Here is a 17,427-nt window from a genome sequence, read left to right as displayed (position 1 = left end):
AGTTATACTTTATATGACTTTCTGTATCAATGGTGAAAGCTTCCTCTGGGCTAAAAATGCACCACCACAAGATTTTAAAACTGTGATTTGCATTCAAATATATGTTATTGAATTCATATACTTCAAATAATATTCTCACTAATAAATATTTTAGGATAATTTTTGAGGGTCAAAAATTTAACTCAGGGCCCATAGAGTACAAATTTTTTATTTGTAGGAAAACTTGGACATAAAATATATATTGTGTGAGAGTGTGTGTGTGTGTGTGTGTGTGCGTGTGTGTGTGTGTGTGTGTGTGTGTGTCTGCACCCATGGCATATAGAAGTCTGGGCCAAGGACTGAACCTGAGCCACAGCAGTGACAATGCTGAGTTCTTAACCACTAGGCCACCAGGGAACTCCCCAAATATGTATATTTTACCCGAATATGTATATTTTAGTTTATTTTATTTTAGCTTTTTAGGGCTGCACCCGTGGCAGATGGAGGTTCCCAGACTAGGGGTCGAAGTGAAGCTACAGCTACCATCCTACACCACAGCCACAGCAACATCAGATCCAAGCCACGTCTGCAACCCCCACCACGGCTCATGCCAATGCCGGATCTTCAGCCCACTGAGCGAGGCCAGGGATTGAAACCGCAACCTCGTGGTTCCTAGTCAGATTCGTTTCTGCTGCACCACGATGGGAACTTCCAAATATGTATCTTTTAAAACTAATATTGAATAAAAAGGAAAAAGCATTAACTCTTCATGCTTACAAATTACTAACTTTTCCAAGGCTCTAAAAATAGTTGTCTCAAGGAGGAAGTTAAGATGTCTACGGGATCCAATATGTTAATTTTTGTTTAAAATAATTTCAATTGCCATGGTGACTTTTTCTGTTCAGTTTGGAGTGTTAAATATATTACATGAAATATGTTTTATTTTAAAATAAAACATGGCCACATTTGTCAAGTATGCAGAATCCTGTGGTCCTTAGAAAGTAGTTACTGAAGAGTAAAGCATTTTTTCACTGTTCAAGCTGGAGTATTTTTTCGTACAAATTGTTCTCAGCTACCAAACTTGTTTTAAAATGCTCTCAGCTGCCACTTTTGTTTTTTATATGCTCCAATACATTGTACAAATCCAGGAAACAAACCCAGATTCTTGACTTGACCACATTTTCAGCAGTCTTGATGTTTCTGATAATATACGTGCTTCCTGTGTTTGTAATCTTGTGTAGCATTAGTACAATATTAGCCTTTTAAATGAAACTAACAATATCAATCATTGTTCTCTTAATACACTTTATAGTTTCTGCCTGTTATTTACTACATCAGCGCTGATGGCTTCCTTTAAAAAAAAAAATCTACTTAAAGGATATAGAACACAGAAAATGTGAATCTGATAAGAGTTCAGAAAAGTATAGTCCCAGATGTGCAATTTCAAGTGGAAAAGAGTGACAAAATCTGTGCTCATAGGGATAAAAGATGAAGCCATGGTCCTATGGTCACAGACAGGAGAGATGCTTTGGATAAATGAGCATGACATCAACAACAAAGACTCAAAAATACTATGCATGTGTTTCACTAATAAAATGGGCAAAGTCAGGATATGCCTTAGTTCAATGTTATTCTTTGAGGATGCTTGTGTCCTGAACTGAATTGACCAGTCTAGTCAATTCTGACATCCGACCCGCCCAAAGCTCCCTTCCACTCCCCTCCACGCCTCTAGCCCTCCCTCCTAACACCAATGCTCATGCACGCCCAGCCTGGCCAGAAAATAAAGCTAAGATGGCAGCACAGGAAAGTACAGGAACCCTGCTCAGTGAAGCTGGAAAAACAAAAGCAAAGCCCTTTATATATGTTTTTATTCTGCACATTTCCTTGAATAAATAAGAGCCCCCAGCCCCGCTTCCCAACACGTGGGCATTCGGTACTGGCGCGCGCAGGGCTGGTGGGAGGGGATGGCTCGCTTTGCACATTCCGAGAAATCCACGTCGCCCATTTGCAGCGGTCGTTCAGGTGACTCTGGCGACTGGCCTTGGGGACCACTCTCCCCTTCAGGTCCCCTTGACAGTGGAATCAAGAGTGAGTTCAAACGCCCTTTCCTTCCCGGCTGGCGCCTCATTCCCCGCCACCCCGGCAGAGCCTTCCAAGGTGCCAGCTGCCTAGGCAGTATCAGTGGCAGTTGCAGTGACCCGGGAGCGCACAGTGCGGCTGCAGGAAGAAAAGGAGGAGGAGGAGAAAAAACGCTGCATTGGCTATCAATTTAGAGTAGAGCGGCAGCTACCGCTGCCGTGGAAGGAAACGCTGCCAACCTCAACAGAAGTGCCACCCTCGGATACCTAAGTGAGCATGTGTGCGGCGCTGCGCACGCCTAGTCGCGCTGCTCAATGACAACGGGTTTCTTAAGAAATTATCCAGTTACCGGGTTTTGTGTGTACCCAGAAGGCTCAGGAAGGGGCCTGTCTGGGAATGAAGGGTACCTTGAAGACCAAAGGGAAATTAAAGAAGGATGAGGAGGGAACTCGTAGACAAATGCTCCAGGTCAGTCTCCAGTGGAAACTCTAAACGGGCAATGACTGCACATGCCACCACCTAAGCCTGAGCTGAAGATGTTTCTCTGTGCCTGGCAACATTTATTCATTCATATATTCATTCATTCATTCATTCAACCAACGTCTGTTTCCCTCCTGCCAGAGTCTGTGCTGGGAGTTGGAAGGCAGTGGGGGAGCAGACACAAGCACCATTTCAGTCTTTATGGAAAAGTCTAGTTTGTTTTGTTCTGTGTGTGACCATTTTTGAAAAGTCATGGGACAGGTGGATATCCTAGAGCTTGCACCATCTCCTGCAGTACTATTTTGACCATTGTTCAGAAGATGAGACTTGCCCAAAGACTTGCAAGGAGCAAAGCCAGGATCCAAATCCACTGTCAGTGCCTTACAGCCACCTCTCTGGCTCTTGCATGGGCCTTTAACTCCTCTAGCCTCTATGTCTTGGCTCACCCCAGGACTGACTGGCGGGGGAGGGGGTCTGGGGGCAGAGAGGTTTCTGTTCAATACAGGTTTGTTAACAGTGCCTAAGCATCAGGACAGGAATTTCCCCCAACAAATACTTACTGGATACCTACCATATGCAAGGTTCTAGACCAGGGGCTAAGGAAGACACAAAGATAAATGAGAAGCTCTGAAGGAGCCTATAAGATAGTTGAGGAAATGAGGCAGTACAAAACCTGTGTAACCGTGCTACTCACATGACGAGAATACTGTGATTTTTCATGCCTGTTCTTTGTTCCCGTCTTCATTATTCCACTTCTACTTATCTTTTTAAAATCAAAATGACATCCATTTATTATTCAAAGCCTCAGATACAATGCACTCCTTTGGCACTCTCTCCTTGCAAAAACTAGAATTTACTTCCCCACTTTTTGTTTGTATTTCTCTAAACAGTGAACAAGGCTTCACTTTTTTTTCCCCCTAGAGAAGGACATTCAAAGATGCTTAAGATCCACTAAGTATTTAAAGGGTACAGCACTGGGATGATAGGACTTAGACAAATGATTTTGTTGGGAGTATAAGATAGGCAAACTCTTCAAATTGAGAGCCAAAAGGATAAAAATAGGAATCAGGATCTTTGGCATATGTATTTCTAGAGCATTTGCTTAGAAGAAGTCAGAATAGCTTGGAACAGGGAACTCAGCAAATATTACATTTTTATAGGTAACAATGATAAGATCTTTGGTAGATTATGACATTTTCAGATGTTACACAGTCACAGTCACAATTATAGTTTCAGATAATATTCAAGAATTATCTTTATAAGTCTGAGCAAAAAAGATAAACCATGAAGTGACCACTGTCAAGAGATAAAAATGCCCTCTTATGGTGAGTGTGGAATCAAAAATGACTATTTTAGAAAAGTATTACTGTGTTAAAGTTTGGCTCTGATATGAATGTTGAGAAGAATTTGGGAATGACTGACTTGTGAATACTCTCATATCTGGGAATTCTACTTTTACAGAAAAAAAAAAAAGCACTAAATTACTACTTGTCCTTTGTAAGTAAAAGCTATTTTAAACAGAAAAATCCTAATGACAAAAAAAAAAAAAAAAAAAAAACCAAGTAAGATCGCCAAGGGGACTTCCAATTCGACTGGCCTCTGTCTTGAATTCTGAGCTCAACCAGCACCAAGTGCAGTACGTCTCCCCGTTGGCAGCACAGACTTTGCAGAAAGGTAGCAGGAATGCCTTGACAGTCATCCTCTGGCGGTGGGCACAGGGCCTCTTTATTTCAGGTCCCAGTTCTCGCACCTGGAGGGAACCCAAACCTGAAGCTGACTAGCCAGAGCTGACAACCTCCGCAGCACTTTCCACACTCTTCCTCAAACTGCTAGTAAAACCTGGAGAAGTGGACTTCTTTTGGATTCTGTGACTCTAAGGCCCCACACCCAAACCCCCGAGGCGGAGGGAGTGGCGGCGCAGAGGGGGTGGGGAGGGCAAGGGGCCGGAGTGACTGAGCATGTGCGAAGAGTGGCGCATGCCCAGTGCGGCCGGCTGCTTCCCATTGCGGGTAGCTCCGGCGGTGGCAGCGGTGGTGGCGGCGGCAGCGGCGGCACCGCCTCCTCCTTCACACTCCTGAGGTGGCGGGGTTAGATGAGCGGCCCCAGTAGCGGCGAGGGCGGCGCGGGAGGGAGGAGGAGGAGGAGGAGGAGGTCGCTGTCTTTGTAGTCTCCCTGCTGCGGGAGCGAGAGGCCCCCGCCGGACTGGTCGTCGTTGGAAAAGGGCTGTGTGTGCGCGCGCGTGTCTGCTTGCCCGGCCCGCGGGGACAAGGCGGCGGCGAGGATGATGATGTGCGCAGCGACTGCCTCTCCTGCCGCCGCCTCCTCGGGGCCCGGCGGGGACGGATTCTTCCCTGCCGCCACCATCTCTTCCTCCCCGGCGCCGGGGGCGCTGTTCATGCCGGTTCCCGAGGGCTCCTTGGCGGCCGCGGGGCTGGGGCTGGGGCTGCCGGCCGCGGACTCCCGGGGTCACTACCAGCTGCTGCTGTCAGGCCGGGCCCTGGCCGACCGCTACCGGAGGATTTACACAGCTGCGCTCAGTGACAGGGACCAGGGGGGCAGCAGCGCTGGACACCCAGCCTCCAGGTGCGTCTCCACACGCCCTTCCTTGCGCCACAAACCGCATGTGCGCCGGTGTGTGTGTGTGTGTGAGTGTGTGTGTGCGCGCGCTCGTGCGTTTGTGTGTCTACGTACGTATTTATTGAGCTGTCTTTCAGCAAGCGCTTGATGCTAGGTGGTAGGAGCTCTTGCTGAGATAGGGTGCGGTGGCAGCAGTTTCTGCTCTAAGTGTGTGTGACTGTCTTTGTGGGGGGCAAGAGAGGGTTGGGAAGGAAGTGTGTGATGCTAGAAAAGCTGGTGGTGCGGGGTGTTTATGACACGTGTATGTATTGTTGGAGGAGGGATGAGTAGAGGGTAATGCACGAGGGGAATTTGCAAGAGTGATGAGGGAAGTGGCGTTTCCAATGTCTCTGCCGCAATGGTATTTGCACGTCTTTCTTCCCCCTCCCCCCCCCCCAAGCCCTTATGACATTCCATCCTCACCTTTCTGCTTCCCCTTTGAAAAAACAAATTTGCCTTTCTTTAAGGGGAGTAGTGGTATCGGTTAAGGATAATGCCATATATATTATATATCTATATAGGATGAGTTTTAGATAATCATGGGGGTTGTAGAATAAGGCATGGCGTTTCAATTTAAGAGATTTATACGAAGGGGATGCAGATGGAGGTTTATGTGGATGTGAAAGGTATCTGATACAGATTTTTAGAGCCGTATTTGGATAACTGGACCACTTGGTCATCTAGAGATGTGGTTGCAGCAGCGCTTGTGTTCTCTTGTCCCATCGGCCATTTCCCTTCATCTTATGTTCTACTTCCTCTGTCACTTTTCAGCTTTAGAGTAGTAGAGGGCGTTTTGTGGGGAAAAGTGGAAACCTAAAGAACTTCAAAATGTGACAGCTGGTGTAGTGATCAGCTGCCACCAACTAGAAAATTTGAGTAGCTCCTAGATCTTTTCCTAGGCTTGGTGCACGTTCAGCTTCCTTGATGATGTTAAATCACTTTCATTTTCTTTTTCTTAAAATATGGGTGTCTTTTTGCTAAGGGCTCTCCTATTGTTTTCCCTTCCATGCCCTTACATGCCACACACCCTGAAGTATGGTGACTGACTTGTTTCACCAGCTTGGCTTTGGCGGTGGTAATTGGGAGTTGGCTTCATCTTTTTTTTTTTTTTTTTTCTCACCCTGTGCAGTACATAGGAAGAGCACAGAATTTTGTACAGTAAGTTACAGAGTTAATTGTATTTATTGAATGTGCAGCTTGTTGGGTAATAACCAGATGCCATTTTCTCTCATTGTGAAAAGGGCTCGGCTGTGAATTAGGTATTTCTGGTTGGCTGATAAGTACTGTGGCTCTTATCCGTTGCAGAGAGTTGTAAAGATGGAGCTTTCTTCACACCTCTTGTGGGTAAACCACTCCCATGTGTGTAATTGTTTACAAGACTGGGATTTGAGTAGTTTTATCATATCAATGTACATGGGTGTCAGTTACATTTTGCTCTTTAAATGGGAGACCGCAGTGGTACAAGTCTGTTTCTTGCTAATGTTTTTGAAGATAGCACAAAACCTCAATAGACAGTTTGCTCTAATAATTAGATATAATTTTGAGCTGTTAATCTCTAAATTATGGCTCTGTAGGAACATGTTTACAAACCCCCTCAAAGAATCAGAATTTATTTTGCGTGTTATTTCCCAGCTTTCGCAATATTTTGTGACTGCTAGGTTCCTGTTTTAACTTTCTACAACTATACTTGTGTAATACATTTTCTTTGTATTTAGAACTATATAAATGGTTTTAGACAAAATTAATGTAGATTAACCACAAGTATAAAATCTTTGAATGATTTTTAGTCTTTGGTCCATTTTTGTAAAAGCTTATTAAGGTTAAATGAAGAATTAATTAAGTACTGGATTTTAAGAAGTACTCAGGGAAACCAGCCTTAAGTTGTATAATATTGCCTGCTAGTGCTTGTTCAGAACATTATCATTTATTATAGTTCACATTATTTTTTCTAAGTCTTGGTCTGTAATGATTCTTTACTGAGGATTTGCTTAAAAATTCAGTCACATTACTTATTAAATATGAATGAGGGAAGTGGAGCTGGGATTAGGTTCTGAATGGATGATGCAATTATTTGTATAGGGGCACTAGTTGAGTTAGAGGAGAAGTTGAAATCTTTCAAGACAGAATGGGGCAAGAACAGAGGATGAAGTGCTAGTGGGAATCAAGTTCTAGTGAGTTTAAAGGTGTGAGAGAAAGAAGGCAATGAAGGAGGATGAAAAAAAGGCTTAAAAAATTAGGAGGGAAGCTGTGGGACAGTAACGCCTCTGGTCCTAGGGAAGTTGGTTGAAAGTCTTCAGCAGGCTTAAATGCTGAAGAAAGTGAGAACACTTTCCAGGTCACTGATGATTTTGAGGAAGTGGTCAGGATGTGTGTGGGAATGAGATGTGGTGAGGAGTCACTGGGGTATTTGGGGGTAAGAGGGAGATGCGGGGAAGAAGGGAGGATATTTGAGTATGGGAGGGTGGGTGGGAAACATTCAGTAAGTGGAGAGGGGATAATGGTTGGGGAGAAGTCTAAGGGAGATCTCAGGGACAGATTGAACATGACAAGTGGAGAGAGAGATTAGCCATCAAAGAAAGTTAGGGGCTAGTCGTCCTTTAATACAGAAGGGTCAAGTAAGTTTTTATGAATCTAAAGGCTAGGGGTTTATTTAGAACTTACATCCCATTCATTTTGGTAATCCTAATGTCTAACACAATTTCTGGCATCTGTTCTGTAAACATCGAGTGCCTACTGTGTGCCAGGCACTGTTTTAGGTGCTGAAGATGTAGCATGAGCAAAATAGACAAGGTCGCAACTCTCTTTGGAACTTCCACATTAGTGGGGAGAAATAAGCAACTTATCTTTTCAGGTAGTAATAAGTAACTTTGAAGGAAATAAAACCAATTTTGTTTGATAGGCAGTTGGTAGTTGAGTATTTTAGGAAGGGTGCTAGGGACAGGTCTCTTTGGGAGTTGACATTTGAGTCGTAATGATTGGAAGGTAGATGTAGAGGCATAGGAATAGTGTTTTAGGAAAATGTAAAGGCTCTGAGACAGAAACAAGGTTGTGTTCAAGGAATACAAACAAAGTGAATGAGTTAGCAGTCAGTGCTGAATATATTAATTACCATGGACTATGTTTTAGGTGTATGCAGAGAAGCTGAGGGATGGAAGCCTAATGATGTCAGTGACTTCAGTGGCATTCTGATAAATGCTTGGATTCTGAAGCGAGGCTGGTTTTAAACCCTGGCTTTGCTACTTTTTAGCTGTGTGACCTTGGCTACATGACATAACTTCTATGCCTCAGTTTTTTGCTTAAAACATAATTTTGAGGTGTAGTTGGCATATTCGTTTTAGATGTACAACATAATCATTCCATATTTTGAGAAATAACTATACAGTAAGTCAACATCCATCACCACACATAGTTGCAGTTATTTTTTCTTGAGGTGCAAACTTTTAAGATTGACTCTCTTAACTACTTTAAAATATGCAACCCAGTATTATTAATTATAGTCACCATTCTATGCATTAAATCCTCATGACTTATTTTATAACTAGAAGTTTTGTTTGTGCCTTTTGACTACCTTCACCCATGCTTCCCATCTCCCACCACTTGGTTCTGGCAACCATTAATCTGTTCTCTGTATACATGAGCTTGGTTTTTGTTTTTGTGTTTTGTTTCATTTTTTAGATTTCACTTATAAGCGAGATCATACAGTATTTGCCTTTCTCTATGTGACTTATTTAGCACTTAGCATAATGCCCTCAAGATTCATTCCTGCTGTCACAAATGGCAAGATTTCCCTCCTTTTTCATGGCCAATACCCCATTTTTAATACATACCACATCTTATTTATCTCTTCATCTATTTAGTTTGCTTCTTGGCTATTGTAAATAATGCTGCAGTGAACATAGGGGATATCTTTTCAGATTAGTGTTTTCCTTTTCTTTGGGTCAGTCTCAGAAGGGAAATTGCTGGATCATATGGTAGTTCTCTTTTTCATTTTTTGAGGAGCCTGCATATTGTCTTCCATAGTGGCTGCACCAATTTACATTCCATTCCCAACAGTAGTCCACAAGGGTCCCTTCTCCACATCCTCGCCAATGCTTTTTGTTTCTTGTCTTTTTTGAAATAGTCATTTTAACAGTGTGAAGTGATATTTCATTGTAGTTTTGATATGCTTTTTCCTGGTGATTAATGACGTTGAACATCTCTTCATGTACGTCTTGGCCATTCATATATCATTTTTAGACAGATGTTTATTCAAAGCCTCTTTTTGTTTTTTTAATCATATTGTTTTGTTTTTCTATTGAGATATATGAGTTCTTTATAATTTTTAGATATTAACCCTCATCAGTATATCATTTGCAAGTATTTTTTCCCATTTGGTAGGTCACCTTTTCATTTTTGTTTCCTCTCCTGTGCAGAAGCTTTTTAGTTTGATTGTATTCTCACTTGTTTATTTTTGCTTTTGGTTATGCCTCAGTTTTCTTCTATGTAGAATGAGAATACTAATGAGGATTGTTTTGTCAATTAAATGAATCTGTATATGTAAAGTGCTTCTCACATTAAGTGCTAATAAATATTAGTTAATGATTTCTGCTGAGAGTGAGGGGACAGATGGAGTTTGAGAATTTAGAAAGAAGGCAAAGCTCATGTATTAATTCCTTTATGTTTGGTCTCAGTGGCTGTTGAGTGTGGGAATAACCATTTCATTTATTCAGTGACTGAACAAATATATTTTTGTATGAATGAATCAATCAAAGTTGGAACATTTACTTGAGGAAAGTGATTGTAAAGAAATGAATAAAGGACTATTTGATCAGTTCTGGGTGTGAATGGCAGGATAGCATTGCTTGCATTTGGGGAGAAGCACAGTGACTAAATCTGCTCTCTAGTCAGACTGCCTTGATTCAAATTTCCGTTCTGCCTTTTTCTATCTGTCTTAAATTGGGCAAGCTAATTAGCATTCTGTGTCTGTTTCTTTACTTGTAACCTCACAGGGGTTAGTGAACAGACATTGTGCCTGAATGTGGTAAATGCTCATTAAATGTTAGCTGCAGTTGCTGTTGGTTGTTGTATTACTATTACTGTTGTTATTAGTATTAAAATCACATATTTAAAATTCCAATCAGCATGATATTGTAAGCTCTTCCACTCACAATTGAAATGAAAATAACTGCTAGTTGATTTAAGGTTAAAGTGTGCCTCGAGGTCAAAGACAAAAAGAAAGTAAAGGTTTTTGGTGACAAGGATTGACCATATGGTAAGAAGGAAAATGATGCCAGGAGGGAACTGGATAGACTTGAGAGATAGAGACAGTCAGGGTATCTGGGTTGAAGTGGTAGACGCTGGGTGTCTAGCGTTAGTGGAAACTGGAGAGGAGTTTGTGGTTAAAATGGGGAATTGCTTTTCTTCTCTAAACTAAACCCACTTAATTCCTTCAGCTTCTTTATCTCTTTCTTGTTAGAAATGCCATTTGAGCCCATCCTTCAGATACATGGGATTTCGGTTGTGAGAGGTTAAGCAGTCTATTAATCCTACAAAGATTTAGGGATTAATACTTGGTGCTAACCTTTGCCCCTATGAAGATTTATAAGACAGTTTCTACCTTGAGTTTATTGTCTGGATGGGGGTGAAAGTACAAAGGCAGGTGCTTTAGAGAATGTTAAATGAAATGAAGAAAGCATAGCCTATTATGACAAAGGGATGGCATTCTGGCTTGGCAAAAGTATGAACAAAAGGTGAGAAGGGACAGTTTGTGTGTCGGTAATGTAAGAATCCTGTTAGAGCTACAGTGTAGGTGTTATGTGGGAGAGTAATGGGAATTCATTCTGGAAATGGAGGCTTTGGTCAGAGGCTAGGGCAGCTTGAACTGCCAAGTAAAAGTTAGATTTTATTCAGTAAACACTGATAGTTTCGAACTATGAGGAGACATTGTAGGAGTGTTTCAGGAAGTAATGAGATTGAATCAATGTACATATATATGTATTTGTGAATAGGTAGTACTTTGCTGCATGCAGCTGTCATATCTATGGAATTCTATGTAAACACATGCTAAGGCAAACACTGTTTATTGGCCTCTTAGCAGGTAGAAATGTGAAATAAATTAGTTTCTTAGCTCTTGATAAGAGAAACTCTTACCTATGGGCTTAAAAAGGAAATAAAAATGTTAATTTAAAAATAATTTGCATGTTAAGATATTTATTTAAAAAATCAATAATTAGAATAGTCTCACTTTTTAACTCAGAAATAGATTAAATATTCAGGTTTAGGAGGGAGGGGTTAGGTTAATTGAGGTTTAATTTACATATAATAAAATTCCTCCTTTGAAATTATCCGTTTGAGGAGTTCCCATTGTGGCTCAATGGGTTAAGAGCCTGACACAGTGTCCCTGAGGATGCAGGCTCGATCCCAGACCTCACTCAGTGGATTAAGGATCCCACATTGTGACAAACTGCTGTGTAAGTCTCAGATGCTGCTTGGATGCCACATTGCTATGACTGTGAGGTAGGCTTGCAGCTCTCATTTGACCCCTAGCCTGGGATCTTCCATGTGTCACAGGCGTGTCCTTAAAAACAACAACAACAAAACCAAAACTAAAATGAAATAAAATGTCCATTTGAGGAGTCTTAGAACCATCACCACAGTCAAGTATAGAACATTTCCATCACTCTAAAAAGTTTCTTTAGGAGTTCCTATTGTGGCTCAGGGGTAATGAACCTTACTAGTATTTGTAAGGACGAAGGTTCAGTCTCCGCCCCTCTGGGTTAAGGATCCAGTGTCGCCGTGAACTGTAGCATGATTCACAGATGTGGCTTGGACCTGGTATTGCTTTGGCTGTGGTATAGGCCAGCAGCTACAGTTCTGATTTGACCCCTAGTTGGGGAACTTCCATATGCCAAAGGTGCGGCCCTAAAAAAAAAAAAAAAAAAAAGATTTCTTTAGTTAACTTCCTTTTCCTACCCTTAGCCCCTGGCCACCACAGACCAGTTTTCTGTCACTAATATTTTACCTTTCCTAGAGTGTCGTATTCATCTAGCTCTTTAAGGGCCTGACCCAGATACTGTTCCTCTCTATGTCATCTATACCCATATTTTCTATAAATGGAAGTTAGACTTTAAAGCTTCAGTAGGTTTTTGTTAAACATTTTTTGGTAAGAATATTTTGTGTATAATGCTAAGTGCTGCATATTGCGTCCCATCTAGGGGTTTTCAGGTTGCCTCATTGTTTAATAATACTCAGTCTAATTACTTGGATAAGATGGTAAATGTGTGCTTTTTCTGTAAATGTATCCTTTTTCCATTTGCAGTAAGCAGGTAATCATGGGTAATAACTTTAGCACACTGTCAATATTTCCAACAAATGGTTTTAGGATCCTTTGATAATCCTTGACTGAGTCAATAATTTCATTAGGGGCTTTAAAAAGATGATTTTTATAATTCTGTCATTATAGAATTTATTACCTGATGCTCTTCTGCAAAGAAGAGTTTTCCTTCATCAACTGATGGTGGACCTAGTTCCTCCTAAGAAGGCAGGGTAGATGATTAATTCTCTCCTCTCATGAGCCAGATTTGGTGCAGTCATCCAGCAGTGGCGTGGCGGGTGCTGTGGCCCACAGCCCATGTCCTTCCATTCAGATACGAGTTTCCCTAGCCATTGGGAAGATTGGCAGCTAAAGCTGATTGCAGCTGAGTCCCTCTCTAGGCATTGCTCTGAGCCAACAGAGCTGCTTCCTTCAGAGTCATGCCTCTTCTTCAGAGTCCACCTGCATCGGAAGCCTGTTCTGTGTGGGAGTGTAAATGCCTGGCCCTTTTGCCCTAAGGCAGGACAGCTTTGAAGGTCCGTCCCAACTTCAGAGCTTCCCGTGAGACTGGCCGAGGCCTTCTCCTGACTGCGTTTCAGTTCATTCCTTCCTTTCTTTAGTCTCACTTCCTTTCTCTCCCACAGCTGTTGATTTGGAGGGCATTCCCCAATATTTTGGGTGTGCACATCTCCATTTCAGAGTCTGTTTTCTTGGGAAACTTAGCCAAGACAGTTGTGGTGCCAGCCGTGGTCTGAGGAAGTAGACTTTAAAATGGGATTTTGGAGCTCTCTTATCTACTGGCTGCCTGGCTGGCAGTGAGAACCCCACTACTGGTTGTAGGTGGAGCACTCATGCGGATAACACTTGGCACACACTGTAGCTGTGCACCTCTTAAAACTGGCTGGTGGTGAGTTGGAGTGCAATTCCTGTAGAAGAGGATGTACAATGTCTTAGGTTTTTGAGAGGCTTTGTGACATTATTAATTATAAAGACAGTAATCAGGTGGCTGTTTAGTGAGTGACATTGATAGAATGGAGAAAGATAATGAAAAACTGAAGGTAATTGGGGAGCAAAATGAGAAAATAAGGTGACTTCTTTCTTTGGCACCATGTGAAGAAACTCATCTTCTGCAGTAGGAGGAAAGAATAAGCTAAGGATTAGGCTCAAGATTTAATTTCAAGGATAGCAAATCTCCAGGGTGGTTTGATTTCCGAGCAGGTCTGCTATGCCCATGTCTGTGCTCTGATCTGGAAGGAATGGGACTGTGTCTCCTAAGACAGGACATCTGAGTGGATGCACAGGAAAACCTTGAAACCCCAAATTCCTCTGAGTCCTCTGAGCCTACGGAAGTGGCATTGTTCTCCTGGCTAGAGGATGGTTGCTTGAAGATCATGTTGCCCCTACCACCCCTGTCTACTCTCCTCTCCCCTCCAAACCAGTAACTAGATTTAAGTCTAGTTAACCAAACCTACTGGGAGGTGTCGGGCCTGCTGAGGGAGGAGAGAACTGTGACGGAGAAGAGGGACTGCGGTGCACTTGCACACACACACTCATACACACAAACACACACAGTAGGAGGAGAGGGACTGCGAGGGAGGAGAGGGACTGTGGTGCACTTGCACACACACATGCACACACACACACACACTGAGGAAGGAGAGGGACTGTGGTGCACTAGTGCGCATGTGCCCCCCCCCACACACACAGTGATTCCCTAACTGTGCACTGAAGCACCGGAAAACACCTCATGGGGCGCACAAGAATGTCATGGGAGGAGTTCCCGTCGTGGCTCAGTGGTTAATGAATCCGACTAGGAACCATGAGGTTTCGGGTTCAATCCCAGGCCTTGCTCAGTGGGTTAAGGATCCAGCGTGGCCGTGAGCTGTGGTGTAGGTCGCAGACACGGCTCGGATCCCACATTGCTGTGGCTGTGGTGTAGGCCGGTGGCTACGGCTCCGATTGGACTCCTAGCCTGGGAACCTCCATATGCCATGGGAGCGGCCCAAGAAGTGGCAAAAAAGAATATCATGGGATATTTCAGAATTGCAAAGGAAACACAGAAGCATCTGTCACAAACTGCTTAGTTGAGGTAATTCCCAGTCTTGACGTTAGATCATGCTGTATTGCTTCTGATGATGTATCTTTTTGGAGTTGGATTTTGGGTAGTTACTGTGATACAGATAAAGCACTGCACAAAAATCAGTGGAACAGAAAGAGGGTGTATGTTGAATCTGCACAAGTTTGAGAAGATGTGTAGTATCTAGCAGATGCACATGTCCTATTATTAAGTAAATGCAGTTATTTAAGAATAAAATATAAGTATTTTTCTTTCAATATATGTGTAGTATTTTTTCACATGGCTACTAAGTTGTTAGAATGTACATTTTTATTAATTGTTTGGATCTGATTACTTAGTAAACACTACTGTTAGATATTCCCTTTGGCTTACAAGTATTTTGGAAAAATTACCTTTGATGGGCTATGCAAGGGCCCAGTAATGGACTTATATTTATCAGTGCTGATCTGTCAGCTGAGCTGCTGAAAGTCCAGCCTGACAGTGGCAGAGACTAACTTTCCTTCAAGGAAATCAACCAATCCTTGTGCTTTGGAAAGGACCTTGATTCCTTTTGATTGGATTTGACTCATATTCTTAGTTTGAGTTTCCCACTCCAACTTGAGGGGCTCAGTCGTGCCTCTGTTTGAGGGCTTACAGAGTGAACTGTGAGTACAAGCTGACACGCAGCATCCCTTCAGAGTAAAGGACCCACTTTATAGCAAATGGATCCCACAGATCTGTATTTCCCGTTGTGTACCAATCTACCCAGAAGCTGCTGACCTGATGGAGTGGTAGAATAGTCTTCTGACAGCACAGCTGATGAGGATGAGGTTCTGTGCTCCTGTGTTCCCAGTAGGAAGAATACATGGAAATTGGAATGGCACCACTTGGTATCACTATCCATGATCCACTGGGGAATTTATGCTTCCCATCTGTGTAGTTCTGAGCACTGGGTATTAAAAGATCCTGGTTTTCAGAAGGGAAACATTTTCAACAGAGACACTGTAAGTCCAGTTTTAAGGCACAGCTACTGCTGGAACTTGGTGGTCCTTTCCAAAGAAAGGAGTCACCATTTTGACAGGGCTGAACCTGGTCATCTGGGGGAGGTAGGGCTGCCATCGCATGATGGGTAATAAGGTTTGGCACACGTGATCTGCTGTCTGTTGGTACTCCCTTTACAACTTGAATGGTAAATGGACATGAGAAAGGCCTGATGACCGTTTCCCATGATCAGCCATCTGGACCAGCAGAAATTTTAGCCAAAGATGAAGGGAATCTAGAATGACTAGCAGAGAGGAGGTTGTAAATATAAACTTTGGCCCGGAAACCATCTGAAACCAGTGGTGGAGGCTGTAGTTTGTCCCATTTTACTGCCTCTGGAAAGTTTCTCCAGGAGAGAAGACTAACCAGAATTCTGCAGGAACATTCTCCAGTATTTATTTGAAGCAAGTGAGTGTTGTTAGTATCATAGGTGGACTACAGTGAATGCTGTGGATTAATTTTAATAGTTTTATAGATTCTTTGGTATGTACTACATAATATCATCATTCTTTCTGATTTTCAGCTACCTCTGTGCTCCCCTCATCTTTATTCCAAAGACAAGAATCTTTCTCCTTCTGTTAGTCATTGCTGAATAGAAGTGGTGAAAGTTGCCTCCTACCTTGCTTGTACTCTGAGGGAGAGACAAGGACAAATTACTCTGTCTTTCAGTTTTAAGTATGATGTTAGCAGTAGATGTTTTGATGTTTGCCTACTTGACGAAATTCCCTACTATTTGTATTTTGCTTATAGTTTTAGTTATAGATGTGTATTGAATTTTGTCAAATGCTTTTTCTGCATTTATTGAAATGACCATATATTTAGAAAATAAAGGAAAAATTAAATTAATGTTTGAATGTGAAGTCAACTTTGTATTCCTGGGATGGAACCTCATGTGTGCTGTATATTTAAATTTGATTTGGGATTATTCTGCTATATTCATGAAGAATATTGGTCTATAATTTTTTTTTGGTAATATCTTTGTCTTGTTTAGTATTGTAGTTATCCTTGTCTCATAAAATGAGTTGATTAGTAACTCTTCTGTATTTTTAAAAAGTTTGCATGAGGTCAGTCTTATTTCTGCTTGGATATTTGATAGAATTCACCGGGGGTACCATCTGGTCCTAGAATTTTCTTTGAAGGATGCTTTTGACAAATTCATTTTGTTTCATAGATATAGCAATATGTAGATTTTTTGTTATTTCTCATGTGAATTTTGGTAACTTGAATTCTTGGGGAGAAATTTTTCCTCTCATCTAAATTATTGAAATATTTGGCATAAAATTATTGATAGCATTTTTTTAAATTATTATTCTTTAATGTCTGTGGAGTTTGTGGTGATAATCCCTTTTTCATTCCTCATGTTGGGGTTTTTTCTTTTTTCCTTGATTGTTTTTGTTTATAAATTCATAGAGAACCAACTTTTGGGTTTGTCAATTTTCTCTATTATTGAATTATTTTCTATTTTGTTAACTTTCCCCTTATTATAATTTACTTTTTTTTTTTTTTTTTTAAGTTTCCTAAGGTGGAATCTTAGGTCATTGATTTTAGATTTTAAGACAAGAGTCTTCTGGTATTTAAAGTGATGGATTTTCATGCAAGCATCTTAGTTGCATCCCACGAATTTTGATAATCTGCATATTCTTTGTCACTTAGTTTAAAATATTTTCTAATTTTCTTTGTAATTTCATCTTTGATCCATACATTGCTTAGAATTTTACTTAACCTTCAGATATTGGTGTTTTCTTGTTACTACTTTCCAGTGGACATTTTGTATAATTTTAGTCTTTAATTTTTTTTTTTTTTTCTTTTTAGGGCCACACCCACAGCATGTGGAGGTTCCCAGGCTAAGGGTCGAATTGGAGCTGCAGCTGCTGACCTGTGCCAC

The 17,427-nt window shown here is 41.7% G+C and overlaps 1 protein-coding gene across 19 annotated transcripts in view; it reads left to right on the top strand.

The window, feature by feature from the left end:
• The window catches only part of MYCBP2 (MYC binding protein 2, E3 ubiquitin protein ligase), a 268,897-nt gene continuing 255,996 nt past the window's right edge, over window positions 4,527–17,427 (top strand). For 12 of the 19 annotated variants that reach the window (XM_021065749.1, XM_021065733.1, XM_021065748.1 and 9 more), the window contains exon 1: window positions 4,820–5,121. In XM_021065749.1, the coding sequence (XP_020921408.1) occupies window positions 4,820–5,121 (302 nt within the window). Of the gene's footprint in view, window positions 5,122–17,427 lie in introns of all 19 variants that reach the window. The other 7 variants (XM_021065747.1, XM_021065746.1, XM_021065743.1 and 4 more) reach the window with 2 other exon arrangements.

Source organism: Sus scrofa, chromosome 11, assembly GCF_000003025.6.
Source record: "Sus scrofa isolate TJ Tabasco breed Duroc chromosome 11, Sscrofa11.1, whole genome shotgun sequence".
Classification (NCBI taxonomy): domain Eukaryota; kingdom Metazoa; phylum Chordata; class Mammalia; order Artiodactyla; family Suidae; genus Sus; species Sus scrofa.
This window is presented reverse-complemented; position numbering and strand designations above follow the sequence as displayed.